Source organism: Salvelinus fontinalis, chromosome 28, assembly GCF_029448725.1.
Source record: "Salvelinus fontinalis isolate EN_2023a chromosome 28, ASM2944872v1, whole genome shotgun sequence".
Classification (NCBI taxonomy): Eukaryota; Metazoa; Chordata; class Actinopteri; order Salmoniformes; family Salmonidae; genus Salvelinus; species Salvelinus fontinalis.
The window spans coordinates 26,477,266-26,492,912 of NC_074692.1; the positions used below are offsets into that span (position 1 = coordinate 26,477,266).

At 43.2% G+C, this 15,647-nt stretch overlaps 1 protein-coding gene across 10 annotated transcripts in view; it reads left to right on the forward strand.

The window, feature by feature from the left end:
* The window catches only part of LOC129826514 (autism susceptibility gene 2 protein-like), a 472,035-nt gene that overhangs the window by 281,285 nt on the left and 175,103 nt on the right, over nucleotides 1-15,647 (forward strand). For 8 of the 10 annotated variants that reach the window (XM_055887324.1, XM_055887330.1, XM_055887332.1 and 5 more), the window contains exon 5: nucleotides 5,331-5,375. The exons of the other annotated variants lie outside the window; for them this stretch is intronic. In XM_055887324.1, the coding sequence (XP_055743299.1) occupies nucleotides 5,331-5,375 (45 nt within the window). The remainder of the gene's footprint in view (nucleotides 1-5,330; nucleotides 5,376-15,647) is intronic. 10 annotated transcript variants of the gene reach the window in all.

Here is a 15,647-nt window from a genome sequence, read left to right on the forward strand (position 1 = left end):
GTAGACACATACTACTGATTCACAGTAGTATACAGTATATGGTTTTAACACACTTTAGGTTTGTAAATTTAGCTTTTCCTACAGTGTAGTGTCACTTCCTTTTTAAGCTTAAAGCTAGAAACCTTAATAGCTACATCCATTTTGAACTTCTAAATTAATGATATATACTCATTGATTCTTGAAGAATATAACTTATAAATGCCTCATCAGAACCCAAAATAAAAGCTTTACTCCAATGTTTGTAAACAAAGTAAATGTAAACAAACACTGTATAGCCTCAAAACATGGTTAAAACTATGATTTTTATATCATGGATGGGTAGTCCTTGCATTCTTAGCTTCCTCTATGAATTTGAGAGTGATTACATTTATCCAGGGCCATCCCTCAGCTTTTAGCAAAACAGAGGGGTGGCCGCTTTGTTATTGTTTCAATTAAGGATTTCAGCTTTAACCTGTCTAGGATCAGCGTGGCGCTAGCGGCACACCCCCCCCCCCCCCCCCACTGAAAAACCAGTGCCGCGAAATTCAAAAAAAATATTTTTTTAAAATATTTAACTTTCACACATTAAAGTCCAATACAGCTAATGAAAGACACAGATCTTGTGAATCCAGTCAACATTTCCGATTTTTAAAATGTTTTACAGGGAAGACACAATATGTAAAGATGTACATCTATTACCTAAAAACACATTAGCATAATCCACCATCTTTTATTTGTCCACCAACACCAGTAGCCATCACCAATTCGGCTAAACTAAGATATTTATAGCCCCTAACCAACAAAAAAACTCATTAGATGACAGTCTGATAACATATTTATGGTATGGGATAGGTTTTGTTAGAAAAAAGTGCATATTTCAGGTATATGGCATAGTTTACAATTGCACCCACCGTCACAAATGGACTAGAATAATTACAATGAGCAACGTGTTTACCTAACTACTAATCATCAAACATTTCGTAAAAATACACAGCATACACGAATCGAAAGACACAGATCCTGTGAATACAGACAATATTTCAGATTTTCTAAGTGTCTTACAGCGAAAACACAATAAATCGTTATATTAGCTTAGCACATAGCAATTAGCAGCCCAGCATTGATTCTAGCCAAAGTGAGCGATAAAAGTCAACATCGCCAAAAGATATTAATTTTTTCACTAACCTTCTCAGAATTCTTCCGATGACACTCCTGTAACATCACATTACAACATGCATATACAGTTTGATCGAAAATGTTTATATTTAGCCACCAAAATCATGGTTAGACAATGTGAAATGTAGCTCAGTTGGTCAGAAAATTTCCTTGCGCCACTTAGACAGTGATCTACTCTTATACATAAATACTCATAAACGTGACTAAAAAATATAGGGTGGACAGGGATTGATAGACAATTTAATTCTTAATACAATTGCGTTATTACATTTTTTAATTTATCCTTACTTTTCAATACAGTTTGCGCCAAGCGAAGCTACGTCAAAAAACATGGCGTCCTAAGCCACTAAAATGTTTCGACAGAAACACGATTTATCATAATAAAAATGTCCTACCTTGAGCTGTTCTTCCATCAGTATCTTGGGCAAAGGATCCTTTCTTGGGAGAAATCGTCTTTTGGTGGAAAGCTGTCCTCTTGCCATGTGGAAATGTCAACTGCGTTCGGGATGAACTGAAAAGCGTGCCCAACTTTTCACATCGTTGCAAAAATAAATGTCCCAAAATCGCACTAAACGGATATAAATTGCTATAAAACGCTTTAAATTAACTACCTTATGATGTTTTTAACTCCTATAACGAGTGAAAAGATGACCGGAGAAATATAACAGGCTAAACTAACGCTTGGAACAGGTGCGCGCCGGTGTCCTCTTGGCTCATGACGCAGCTCCCAAAGAATGACTAGCTTCAGGGTTTTTTCATTTGTAGGGCCTGTGAACGCGCAATCGACCCCGTTGGAATCGTCATCACGTAAAGGCATCCAGGGGAAGACGTAAGAAGTGTCCGTATAGTCATAGCAACGACAGTGCCCTTTTAAATGACTTCAGAAGAGTGGCCAACATTTCTCAAATCTGACTCCATGTCAGGGAAATTGCTGTAGAATGGGCTCTGTTCCACTTAGAGACAAAATTTAAACTCCTATAGAAACTATAGACTGTTTTCTATCCAATAATAATAATATGCATATTGTACGATCAAGGATTTTGTGGGAAGCCGTTTAAAAAATTAGCCAAATTAGCATAAGTAGTCTAAACAGCGCCCCCATCCCCAACAGGTTAAGTAGTAAATGTTGTGTAGCTCCACCCCTGTCCTGACCCCTGTACTCGAGCACCGACCAATCACAACAAACCTTTTGAATAATTTGTCAGAGTCAACTGATGCTCTGGCTCCAACAGGGCTGTCATCTATTCCTGGAATCTCTCACAGGCTGGAGCCAAAGCCATTGAACTGGGTTCATTTCTGCTCAATTTAATCTATTCTGTTGATGCAGCGGACCTTGTTATTCTAAGGTGACCAGAGGGAAGTAAGAGGATAAGGTCTGCCTCTGAAGCCGAGTGCAGTCAGTAGGGGTAACGGTCATCAAATTAGCAGTGAGACACAGGGCCAAGTCTGGGCCTAGCTTCCTCTGTGGTCTGGTCCATCACAAAGGTGTTATTCACCAGGTGTCTCATCCTTATCTGTCTGTCTGCTGCTGCAGCAGCATCCCCACTTCTCATCTAGGGATTAAGGCCCTAATGTGGTTTAGGTTTCACTAAACTAAAGGAGGCCAGAGAGGACAAACAAAACCAAATGGCTAATTTGTCTGTCGTTTCTTATCTTGGTTTCGCTAGCTAGCAGGTCAGAGGCAGGATGGCTGCATGATTGAAGGGTTCTGGCTTGGTGGTGGTAAACTGAAGTGTAGGTTCCTTTGCAAGGCTAACTCTGTCTGTCATCAGGGCAGGTCTTTACTCAGGCGAGGCAGCCCATGCTACTAATAGGTCGGTGTCTTTGCTCACCCTCACTAATTTTCACATTAGCAACTCATATCTCTCTTTGTGTGTTTTTCACAAATGGCACATATGTTGTTCTCCAGTAGAACTATGGCTCACCATAAGTGAAACGGCCTGCTGTTACATTCAGGGACTTTAACTTTTACTCTGCACCTTCTTTCTTCCCCGCATTCTGCTACAGTTAACACCATTTTCTGCAGAAAACCTCAACCACACAAAGGCTGTAACAGCTAGGCAGCAGGCCTACGCTAATGAGCTAACAGCTAGGCAGCAGGCCTACGCTAAAGAGCTAACAGCTGGGCAACAGGCCTACGCTAATGAGCTAACAGCTAGGCAGCAGGCCTACGCTAAAGAGCTAACAGCTAGGCAGCAGACCTACGCTAAAGAGCTAACAGCTAGGCAGCAGACCTACATTAAAGAGCTTACAGCTCTGCAGTAGTCCTACGCTAAAGAGCTAACAGACTTTCTGTTTTTTTAAACAGAGGAAACACTAAAACAAGGATTTGGTCAAATACTTAGGACAGGTTTTGTCATGTACGATATCCTAGAGTCACCGGATACATTTCGCACTGAATGGCATACTTGTTTAACCACTGTCTGTCTCGTATTAAAATTCCACATGGTTCTTTTCATTTAAAGCCCACCTGGCTTTCATTCATGGCATCTAGGTATGTTAGAGTTGTGTGCTGTTTTGTCTGTTGTTATTATAGTCTAAATACAGTATCACTGTCAGCTGACGCATTGAGGACACAACAAAGGCCTTTTTCAGCATAATGACTAAATTATGTGCTTAAGTCATTTTCACGCTTATCTCGCGTCTAATGTCGCCTGCAACATCAACAAGCCCTATCTGCTTCCTCCAAACTTTCTCAATTGGATATACTGTGGCTCCCCGGCAAATCTGCCAGAAAATGGCTGTGATGGATTTTACCGATAGGGAGAAGATGTTGGCATGAGAGCAAAGAGGACTTTATAAGAAATGTGAACAAAGGAGAATTGATTCTCTTCAGAAGTGTAAAGGAAAGAAAAGAGGGAGGGAGAGAGGGGGGTGGCAAGGAAACGATCCTCATAAGGCTTTTTATGAGACCTTTAAAGATAGATTTGATTTTAATTTGGGTAATGTGAGGAACACAGTCATCCATTGAACCGGGGTGTCTTATGACTGGCTCGACGCTTATCGCTCTTTAGCCTTGTGTTTCCTCGGTCTGCAGTTTGGGTTCAGGGATAAGGCAGAGTGCAGAGACAGAGAGGTATTTTTAAAAACTCCTGCACTTACTGCTTAGTTCATGAACTTCACTTCTTTCTTTTTCCTCTCCTTCCTTAGCTAGTTTGCTCCAAGGACAACCTTATTAGTATCTCCCAGACAGGAGCAAGAAAGCCTGCAGCTTCTGTTTACAGGCTATTCAATCACTTTAAGTACTGGTGGCAGACTGATTTTCTTGGAAACACATTGGCTACAATCCCCCCTGACTCTTAACATACATGTTATTTATCATATGAAATTGTGGAACTGTCTGGCTGGCCAGTTTTACTAGGTTTTCCTAAGAGGCGAAATGTGGGGTAAGGGGATTGGGTTAGGGGGGTAGGGGTAAATGGGAGCTTGAGGTAGAGTATTATAAAGCTAGGAAGCCTTAATGTACGCCAGGAAATACCTTTGAGTGCTGAAAGATTGACTCTGATGAACTGAAGTGGTTTACGTATATAACGCCTCAGTAGGTGATGTGTGATCTTTACAAGTGCATAAAAAAAAATATATATATATATTTGTGTCTCACTTTCTTTCCTTTGGGCTTGATATTAAACATAACAGACAACAAAGCACACATGGAAAAATATGCCCAATGTCTGAGAAAACGGTTTATGTTCAGATTGAGTTATTTGAACTGTCTAGCCTTGCTTATAGTTTGCAAACCTAGCATAGCCTAACACACATTTTATCCAAAGTGGCTTAAAACACTGAGTGCATATATTTGAGTATATAAGACCCCGCGGGCATTTAACCCATAACCCTGGCATTACTAGTGCCACGCACTTACTAACTCAGTCACACTGGACCACCGTCATGTAGTGTAAGTGGAGGAGGTCATTAAGATTGAACATACCGTCACATTCCTGGTTCTCAGTGTCTCTGTGTTTTTGTGACCTCAAACCTGGCAACATCCTCTTGCAACAGCTGCTCCCTCCTCTGCTAGCTCTGCAAGGCCAGGAGAAAAAGAGCTGACGTTTGTACGCCAGGCGGGATGGCTGTGCACCAGATCTTAATATAGCAGCAGGCCAAGCCAGGCTAGGCAAGCACGGTGGCGGTAGACAGACCCACACCAATTAATGACTGTTGTCTCTTCTTTGCAGTTCACTTCTTTAAAAAGAGGCGAGCCCTCGTTTGGGAGACATGAGGTGAGGTCACATAAGCTAAGGGTCACATGCATGCATGTGCATACACACACACACACCTACCATTTTCACCCTTGTTTGCACTTCTCTATATGTGCAGACTGCAGACAAAGGCAAAGATGTTATGGCCAGTATTTGGGTCCTTGTATAGCTTTGTATGATTCTATAATATATGTAATATGTATACACACAGGTTGATTGATTGCATGTATTAGATAGTTTAAGAATATACATACATAGCCATATCACTCATAGGAATATTTCCTCTCACATACTCGAGCCACAACATATCAGAATATAGTTTGTTTGTTTAGATTATATCAGCCTTTGTGCCTCTAGGCAGTATGATTGTGCTTGACAGTTGGAATGTATTAAGTCACTAAAAGGTTATGAGAGATATTCATTGTCCAAGTATTGAGCAATGTATGTGCAAGTATTGGGAGGTATTGAGTGTCAGCTTTGTTTTAAATACATCTCAGGGCTTTGAGCTCATTCAGCTAGTTCTCAGTCTCTCTCTCTCTCTCTCTCTCTCTCTCTCTCTCTCTCTCTCTCTCTCTCTCTCTCTCTCTCTCTCTCTCAGTCTCTCTCTCTCTCAGTCTCTCTCTCTCTCAGTCTCTCTCTCTCTCTCTCTCTCTCTCTCTCTCTCTCTCTCTCTCTCTCTCTCGTCCCCCTTCGCTCCACTTGGCTCTGTAATGAGGAGCGTTCATCAGCCATGTTTGAACTGTAGACAGGATTAACTTGGCTAAAGACTTAATGCACACCTCGCTTCCTTGCTCTCCTGTGCACCCAGTCACAGCTCTGCCTGTGTTTTCCTTAACCAGGCCATAGAATCGACAGGGAGCTCCGCTCTGCTCTCTCTCTCTCTCTCTCTCTCTCTCTCTCTGGTCTCCAGGGCCTCCTCCTCTGTAGCCCTCATTTCCACAGAATTAATTGAGTTCTCATTTTCTGGGAAAGCTATCAGGAAGGCAAAGAAAGAGAGAGAGAGAGACATAAAGAGAGAGAGAGAGACATAAAGAGAGAGATAGAGACAGGGAAAGAAAGGCAGCAGAGAGGGGGCTGTGGAGGGGGCCTCAGAGAGCCTGCTCTCCCAGTCTTCCAGGGGTGGTAGACAGCCACTCGGCACCTCCGGGATGTGGAGGCCCCACTTCACCAAGCCGCACCACACGGCGCTGTGGTGGCTTTATATCTTTATCTTTTCCACAGGGACCCTGCTGCCAGCTCACGGAGGGTTCAGGGAGGCCCTGTGGGCCCCGTGCTCAGGGTCAGGGAGACATGCTGTGTCCCCCCAGAGCAGAGAGAGAGAGCACGCTGGGTGCCCCAGAGCACAGCACGCCTGCTACTGTCTCACTTTAGCTCTTGTGTCTACTTTAGTACTAGTGCATACAGCGACAGGGATACAGCTCTCATACTGCGGGCACAGCATGTTGTGCTGCTACTGTGAGCTAATGCTAGTTAACCGCTAACCTTTCCACCCCAGTCTCAGTGTTGGTGTGCCTACTAGAACAACATAGAGGCAGGATGTGACATCACTGCACAGGAGTAGCTTGTGTTTCAGAGACGCGAGAGAGATGGGATGATATGTATGTACGCACTGACCCTAGCTTTATAACACACCTTACAGAGATGAAAGAAAGAGATTACATGTATGAAGCTAGAAAGAGAGAGAGAGAGAGAGAGAGAGAGAGAGAGAGAGAGAGAGAGAGAGAGAGAGAGAGAGAGAGAGAGAGAGAGAGACGATGACGTGTATGAAGAGTTACAGAGAGAGAAAGAGAAAGAGATAGGATGACATATATGTATGCACTGACCTGACCCTACCTTCATCTGAACCCTTTCAATTATAGACTATTACAACTTCACTCACTATAATATTGATGTGCGGGCGGGCCACAGACGTCTTCGATTGCCCCGCTGTAAGTTGAGACAAACACTTAAGAAGTTGTTACGGTGGATTCCTTTTCCCCAATGTCGCTGCTTTAGCTTTAGTACTCAATAATTCAGAACCTAGCTAGCGTTAATGAGTTCCCCATAGGCTGGTCCCTTAGGAGCCTCCCCACTGTCATGTAGTTATATATCATGTCGCTTTTCAAATCAATTACATTTTGATCTGATAGACATGTAATTCAGCCTGATTGAATTTTCTGCACGGCGATAGCCAAACTGTTTTTGTGGAAATAGAAACGGAGCCAGTCAAAACGGGAATCTCCGTAATTATAATGGTATTTCTTCCTGATGTAGGCTGCCTGCTCACAAGTTTAAAAAAACACACAAGACGTAATTATGATAATAATTACAATATGGGGCTGTAGTGGAGTGGGTTGAGCACTTCAAGTTCCTTAGTGTCCACATCAATAAGGAATTTGAATTGGTGCACACACATCTACATAGTTGTGAAGAGGGTACGATAGCACCTTTTCCCTCTCAGGCGGCTGAAAAGATTTGGCATGGGCCCTCAAATCCTCAAAAGGTTTTACAGCTGCACCATTGAGGGCATCTTCACTGGCTGCAATACCGCTTGGTACAACAACTGCAAGGTACCCTACCACAAGCGCTACAGGGAGTCATCACTGGGGCCGAGCTCCCTGCCATCCAGGACCTACATACCAGGCGGTGTCAGAGGAAGGCCCAAAAAAATGGTCAAATACTCCAGCCACCCAAGCCATAGACTGTTCTCACTGCTACCTCACGGCAAGTGATACCAGTGCACCAACAGGACCCTGAACAGCTTCTACCCTCAAGCCATAAGACTGCTAAACAAGACTGCTAAATAGCTAATCAAATGGCTACCCGGACTACCTGCATTGACCCTTTTTTACACTCTTGCACTGACTCTACCTACACACTCACCCTCAATGTCACTCTCAATGACTGCATTCACGGTAAACGCTGCGTATGTCAAGTGGGTCACTAGTTGAACGGTACATCCGGTACATCACGTGTTGAACGGTACATCCGGTACATCACGTGTTGAACGGTGCATCCGGTACATCACATGTTGAACGGTACATCACGTGTTGAACGGTGCATCCGGTACATCACGTGTTGAACGGTACATCCGGTACATCGCGTGTTGAACGGTACATCCGGTACATCACGTGTTGAACGGTACATCACGTGTTGAATGCGGAATGAGTGACAGCTCGGTTTGATGTTTTGAAATTCTCTGTAAAAGTATTCTATTGAAAAATAAATGTTACTAAATATATTTTGAATTAGGATCCATCGACGCATCCTCAGTTGCTGGGACCGCTATATCTATCCAGGGATCCTGCCAACCAAAGGTTTGAAGAGCTGCTTGGCATAGCAGCTAGCCTAGCTGCTAACTAGCTATCAAGCTAGCAAGGTTTCCCTTGTGGCTGGGACAGCGGATTGTCCCAGGCTTGTGGCTGTCTAAATCCCTGCTTTGTTGCTGTTTAATTCTGCACTGTGACCTGCCATTCCTGAAACTGTGTGGAGTACCAGTGTTAGCCTACGTTGCTACCATGGCATCCGAAGCTAAAGATGGGAGTCATGGAAAGAACAGTGTTTCTCTATCACAGGTGAAGGGTTTTAAACGAAGAAAAAGGGTTCTACATGCAGTTGTTACAACAACAGGAAAATGGCTTCAAGAGCTCTGTCCAAACACTGATGGACTCAACTAACAAAAGAATGGAAGATCTGATCAGAGAGGTCCAGGACCTTAAGAACAGTTTGCAGTTCTCCCAGGGAGAGTTGGTTGTCCTAAAAGACACTTGCAGCAAGATGACAACAAACTGTAGGTCATCTTGAGATGACATCAGAACTCTCTGGGAATCATTATTAACAATGACTGGGTAAGTTTTAAAATATATAACTTTCAAAATAAAGAAATACAGCCGGTATGATTGCTTACATGCAAAAGATTTTGAGACTATATCAACAATGGACTAATGAAACAAATACCAAAAGATCGTTTTTGGGTGGAGTTTTCCTTATTATAACTTGGGCAGAAAACCTTTAAAACCTTTAGTTAATCTCCATAGTTCATTGAAGTTAATGGGTCATTTATAATAATACCTTTCAGTATAGCCAATCATTTCAATGTCTATTTCACTAGTAAAGTGGAAAAACTCTAAAGTGAAATAACAATAGTGAATCGTGAACCATCATAAATCATAATAATGAAAAAGAAGGATTGCTCTTTTGAATTTGGTCAAGTTAGTGTGGGAGAGATTGTTAAACTATTGTTATCCATCAATAATGATTAGCCACCAGGTATAGACAACCTTGATGGGAAACAATTGAGAGTGGTAGCAGATTGTATTTCCATACTGTAATGCTATATCTTTAACCAAAACCTAAAGGAGTGTGTGTCCACAGGCGTGGAAGGAAGCTAAAGTAATTCCATTGCCTAAAAATAGTAAAGAACCGGGACACTTGCGGGACACTAACCGGGAAGCTTATAAGAAATCACGCTATGCCCTCCAACGAACCATCAAACAGGCAAAGTGTCAATACAGGATGAAGATTGAATCGTACCACACCGGCTCTGATGCTCGTCGGATGTGGCAGGGCTTGCAAACCATTACAGACTACAAAGGGAAGCACAGCCGAGAGCTGCCCAGTGACACGAGCCTACCAAACGAGCTAAACTACTTCTATGCTCACTTTGAGGCAAATAACACTGAAACATGCATGAGAGCACCAGCTGTTCCAGAAGATTATGTGATCACGCTCTCCGCAGCTGATGTGAGTAAGACCTTTAAACAGGTCAACATTCACAAGGCTGCAGGGCCAGACGGATTACAAGGACGTGTACCGCGAGCATGCTCTGACCAACTGGCAAGTGTCTGACATTTTCAACTTCTCCCTGGCCGAGTCTGTAATACCAACACATTTTAAGCAGACCACCATAGTCCTTGTACCCAGGAACACGAAGGTAACCTGTCTAAATGACTACCGACCCGTAGCACTCACGTCTGTAGCCAGGAAGTGCTTTGAAAGGCTGGTCATGGCTCACATCAACACCATTATCCCAGAAACCCTAGACCCACTCCAATTTGCATACCGCCCTAACAGATCCAGAGATGATGCAATCTCTATTGAACTCCACACTGCCCTTTCCCACCTGGACAAAAGGAACACATATGTGAGAATGCTATTCATTGCGTTCAACACCATAGTGCCCTCAAAGCTCATCACTAAATTAAGGACCCTGGGACTTAACACCTCCCTTTGCAACTGGATCCTGGACTTCCTGACGGGCAGCCCCCAGGTGGTAAGGGTAGGTAACAACACATCTGCCACGCTGATCCTCAACATAGGGGCCCCTTAGGGGTGCGCGCTCAGTCCCCTCCTGTACTCCCTATTCACTCATGACTGCACGGTCAGGCACGACTCCAACATTATCATTACATTTGCCAATGACACAACAATGGTAGGCCTGATCACCGACAACGACGAGACAGCCTATAGGGAGGAGGTCAGAGACCTGGCCGTGTGGTGCCAGGACAACAACCTCTCCCTCAACGTGATCAAGACAAAGGAGATGATTGTGGACTACAGGTCCACAGAGGGGCTGTAGTGGAGCAGGTTGAGAGCTTCAAGTTCCTTGGTGTCCACATCACCAACAAACTAACATGGATTGAGCACACCAAGACAGTCGTGAAGAGGACACGACATAACCTATTCCCCCTCAGGAGACTGAAAAGATTTGGCATGGGTCCTCAGATCCTTAAAAGATTCTACAGCTGCACAATCGAGAGCATCCTGACTGGTTGCATCACTGCCTGGTATGACAACTGCTCGGCCTCTGACCGCAAGGCACTACAGAGGGTAGTGCGTACGGCCCAGTACATCACTGGGGCCAAGCTTCCTGCCATCCAGGACCTCTACACCAGGCGGTGTCAGAGAAAGGCCATAAAAATTGTCAAAGACTCCAGCCACCCTAGTCAAGCGGTACCGGAAAGCGGTACCGGAGTGCCAAGTCTAGGTCCAAGAGGCTTCTAAACAGCCTCTACCCCCAAGCCATAAGACTCCTGAACACCTAATCAAATGGCTACCCAGACTATTTGCCCCCCCCCCCCCATATTTTACACCGCTGCTACTCTCTGTTGTTATCATCTATGCATAGACACTTTAATAACTCTACCTACATGTACATATTACCTCAACTAACCGGTGCCCCCCTGTATATAGTCTCACTATTGTTATTTTACTGCTGCTAGTTACTATTTCTTATTCTTACCCGTATATTTTTTTAACTGCAACGTTGGTTAGGGGGCTTATAAGTAAGCATCATTTCACTGTATTCGGCGCATGTGACTAATAAGATTTGATTTGATTTGAACAGCCACCCAATCCATTTCTTGCCTATCCTTAGTGAATTGATGGAGAGAATTGTGTTTGACAAAATACAATACGATTTTTCAGAGAACAAGTTAACTACTGACCCTCAGCATGCATATAGAGAATGACACTCAACTTGTACTGCACTGACTCAGATGATTGATGATTGGTTAAAATAAATGTATAATAAGATGATAGTTGGAGCTGTATTGTTAGATTTGATGTTATTGATCATAAATTGTCATTGAAGCAACTCACTTGCTATGGCTTTACATCACCTGCCATCACATGGTTGGAGGTTATTTATCCAATAAAACCCAGAGAGTTTTTCTATTGAATAGAATGACTGCGTATGCGGATGATTCCACAAACTACATGTCAGCACCAAAAGCCAGTGAGCTTACTGACATTCTACATAAGGAGTTACTGTCAGTATCAGAATGGATGATTAATAATAGACTGGTCTTAAATACAGCTAAAACTAAAAGCATTGTATTTGGTTCAAAACATTCTCGAAGACCTAAACCTCAACAGGAGTTGTGTAAAAAGGGTTTGACCATTAAGCAAGTTGAGGAAGCTAAAATCCTAGGTATAACATTGAATGGTCAATTATCATGGGCAAGTCATATTGACAAAGTTGTTGTGAATATAGGTATGTCTGTTATATGTCTGTTATAAATAGATGTTCTGCGTTTTTGACATAAAAATCAACTAGTTATACTAATTGTTCAGGCTCTGGTCTTGTTCTATCTTGATTAATGTCTGGTAATATGGTCAAGTGCAGCAAAGATAACCTAGCAAAGCTGCAGCTGGCTCAAAACAGAGCAGTACACCTTGCCCTTTACTGGACATACAGAACTAACATCAACAACATGCATGCCAGTCGTTCAGGGTTGATGAGAGTTTAGTTTTTGTGAGAAATATTAGTGACGAAAATGTTTTCTTCATAATCAGATATCATTCAGCTCAGACACCCATACATACCCCACAAGACATGCTACCAGGGGTCTCTCCACAGTCCCCAAGTCCAAAACAAATTCCCGCCAGCGGACAGTATTATACAGAGCTATGATCTCCCTTCCATCTCCAATTACTCAAGCAAACAGAAAAATGACCTTAAAAAATTATAAAACAACATCTCATGGAACAGCGGGGAATGTGAGTGGACACACAAACACACACAGATACACTAACACACACATTCTTTTTTGGTTGTATTGTTTGTATTATTTTGTAGTTGTATTGTTTGTATATCGTTGTATTTTAAATTTGTGTGACTGTCCTTGTCTATCAGTTTATCAGTGTTTTGTGTTTTTGTGGACCCCAGGAAGAGTAACTTCTGCTTCTGCAAAAGCTAATGGGGAACCAAATAAACTCACATATACTTCCACCCCAACACATACATATACTACAGTACATACTCCCACACACACATAACATGCGCACACATGCATACTGACGGCACACTCACACACACACACTTTCACACTCACCACACTTTTCACACCGCTACAGTTTATCTATCCTGTTGCCTAGTCACTTTACTCCTACCTATATGTACATACCTACCTCAGTTACCTCGTACCCCTACACATCGACTTGGTACCGGTACTCCCTGTATGTTTGTTATTTGTTATTCACTGTGTATATATTCCTTGACACAATTATATATTTTTTTAATCTTGTATTTTTATCTTTATCTCGGCATTGTTGAAAAAGGACCCGTAAGTATTTCACTCTTAGTTTACACCTGTTGTTTACAAAGCACTTGACTTGATTTTAATAACAATCTGTGCTTTCTCAGGTTTGTTACATGAAATCTGCCTGAAGACAAATAATGTTTGCTTTTATTGAGGCATAACAGCTGATCTGATTGTTTGCATCTTGTGTAATTATAGTGGATTTAACCCGAACCTCAGTGTTTTATTTTTTTCGGACTTCCTGTGTCTAGAGAGGGGATAAATGAAACTATACATAGCAGAGTTGCTGTGTTGTACTCAGTTGACAGGTAGATTCAGAGGGTAGAATACAGCCAAGGCCTAAGCCTTATTCCTTTGTTATTTGTCACTGAAACATTTTTATCGTCAACTAGTACAGCATCCCCAGTGACACTATAGCAACACAAAGGGCCTCTGCTCTGCAGTCATGGCTTTGTGCCTAAGGAGGAAAAATAACAATTTCTCCCCCACCTCCCACCTGCAGTATCCAGCATCCAGCCCACCTTTTAGTTTAGTTGAGCAATGGCTGTTGTTTTGGTATTGCTGAGAAGAAGCAATGGAGTTACCAGCAGCTGCACAGGCAGGGTTTGTGTAGATGGATGCAGGGATGGATGGAGGGGTGAAGGGTTGGATAGATAGATGGAAGCTGGGGTTTAGAACATCAGTCTTAAAATAGTAATGAAATGTGGCTGTTGTCAGCTCCTCTAAGGATAACAGACGTAGCAAAGCATCCCGGCTCATCCGTAAGCAGGCAAGAGATTGTGCGTGTCAAAGGTGGATTTCTCCCCCAAAATAAAACATTGAGAAGGATCTCCAATCCCTCTAGCAAACCGTGTTTCCTCTATCATCCTCCCCCCCTTTTCCACATCAACGTATTTCTGATGCGGTTCTCTCCTTTAAATCCCCACAGATATCTGTTTCTTTTCCCCCCCATATTCTTGTCCCCCCTTCCCTCCCTCTCTTTTTTTCCCTCCCTCCCTCCCTCCCTCCCTCCCTCCCTCCCTCCCTCCCTCCCTCCCTCCCTCCCTCCCTCCCTCCCTCCCTCCCTCCCTCCCTCCCTCCCTCCCTCCCTCCCTCCCTCCCTCCCTCCCTCCCTCCCTCCCTCCCTCCCTCCCTCCCTGAAATTGATGTTTTACTGCCTTCATTAAGATGTGCAGCAGTCATATGCAGTGGCGCGGTGTTTTCCCCCTGAAGTTTAGCTCCATGACACTCGCCATTAGAACACATTATGGCCCTAGATTTCATAGCACAGTGGAACACTGTATAATTTGATTAGTGTTATTAATCAAGTGGAATAGATATGTCCCCCCCCCCTGCCTTTGCTCGATCTCCGATACGCCCCCAGACCCTCCTGACTCCCTCCCTTGCATCTCCTCCCCATCTTCTCTCCTCCCACTGTAACACGTGGCTTGTATGCCTGTATGCCTATTTGTTAAAGGCCTGTGCGCTCTCTCTCTTTCACAGCCGGTTTTTTCATCCCCTGCCCAGCACATAAATCAATTGAAATGAAAGTTCCATAATTGTGCTTGCTGGGAGGTAAAACTGCTCTAAGAATGTTTTAAAGGGAATTTTTACTAGCTGTTCAGTGTAGTTGGAAGACAAGACGGGAGAAAAGGAGAGGAAAGTGAGGCCAGTAGAATATATGGGCCTGGATTCTTCATTACTGAAGTAATTCTCCTGCAAATGATAGTGCAGACCCCAGAGGGGGGAGAGAATCCCCACCGCAGAGCTGCCTGGAAGTTTTAACCTGGTTAATCTCTCATGGAGAGACCAACTCACGGCACTAATATTATGTGTTAGGGATGGAGGGATAAGGAGGGGGATGGAGGGATGGAGGGTAGGCGTTTGTTCTCTAGAACATGGACTTAAATCATAACCAGTGCTGGGGGTTGTTGAATTTTTTCTGCATAGTAATGGATTGCTGGTGTTTAAAATATGCCTCAAACGCAAGAGTTAATTTCATTTAAAGACTATTTCGTTTTTTTCCCAGAGACAATATGCTTAAGGGATGTACAATTTTGGGGGTTGAAATTTAATTTAGAAATATTATGCTGGAAATGTAAATTATTTCTCTTAGTGTAATACATTTTTTTGTACTAGTTGAGGCTCGAGGTGGCATAGTGGCATGCAGTTCGGAAATAACATAGATAGCACAGCAGCACTTTACAAAATAATGACATAAAAGAGGAGAAGAAGGAGAAAAGACTTGTCAGCTCTTATAAAGGCAAATTCTCTCGCTCTCTTTCTCTCTATC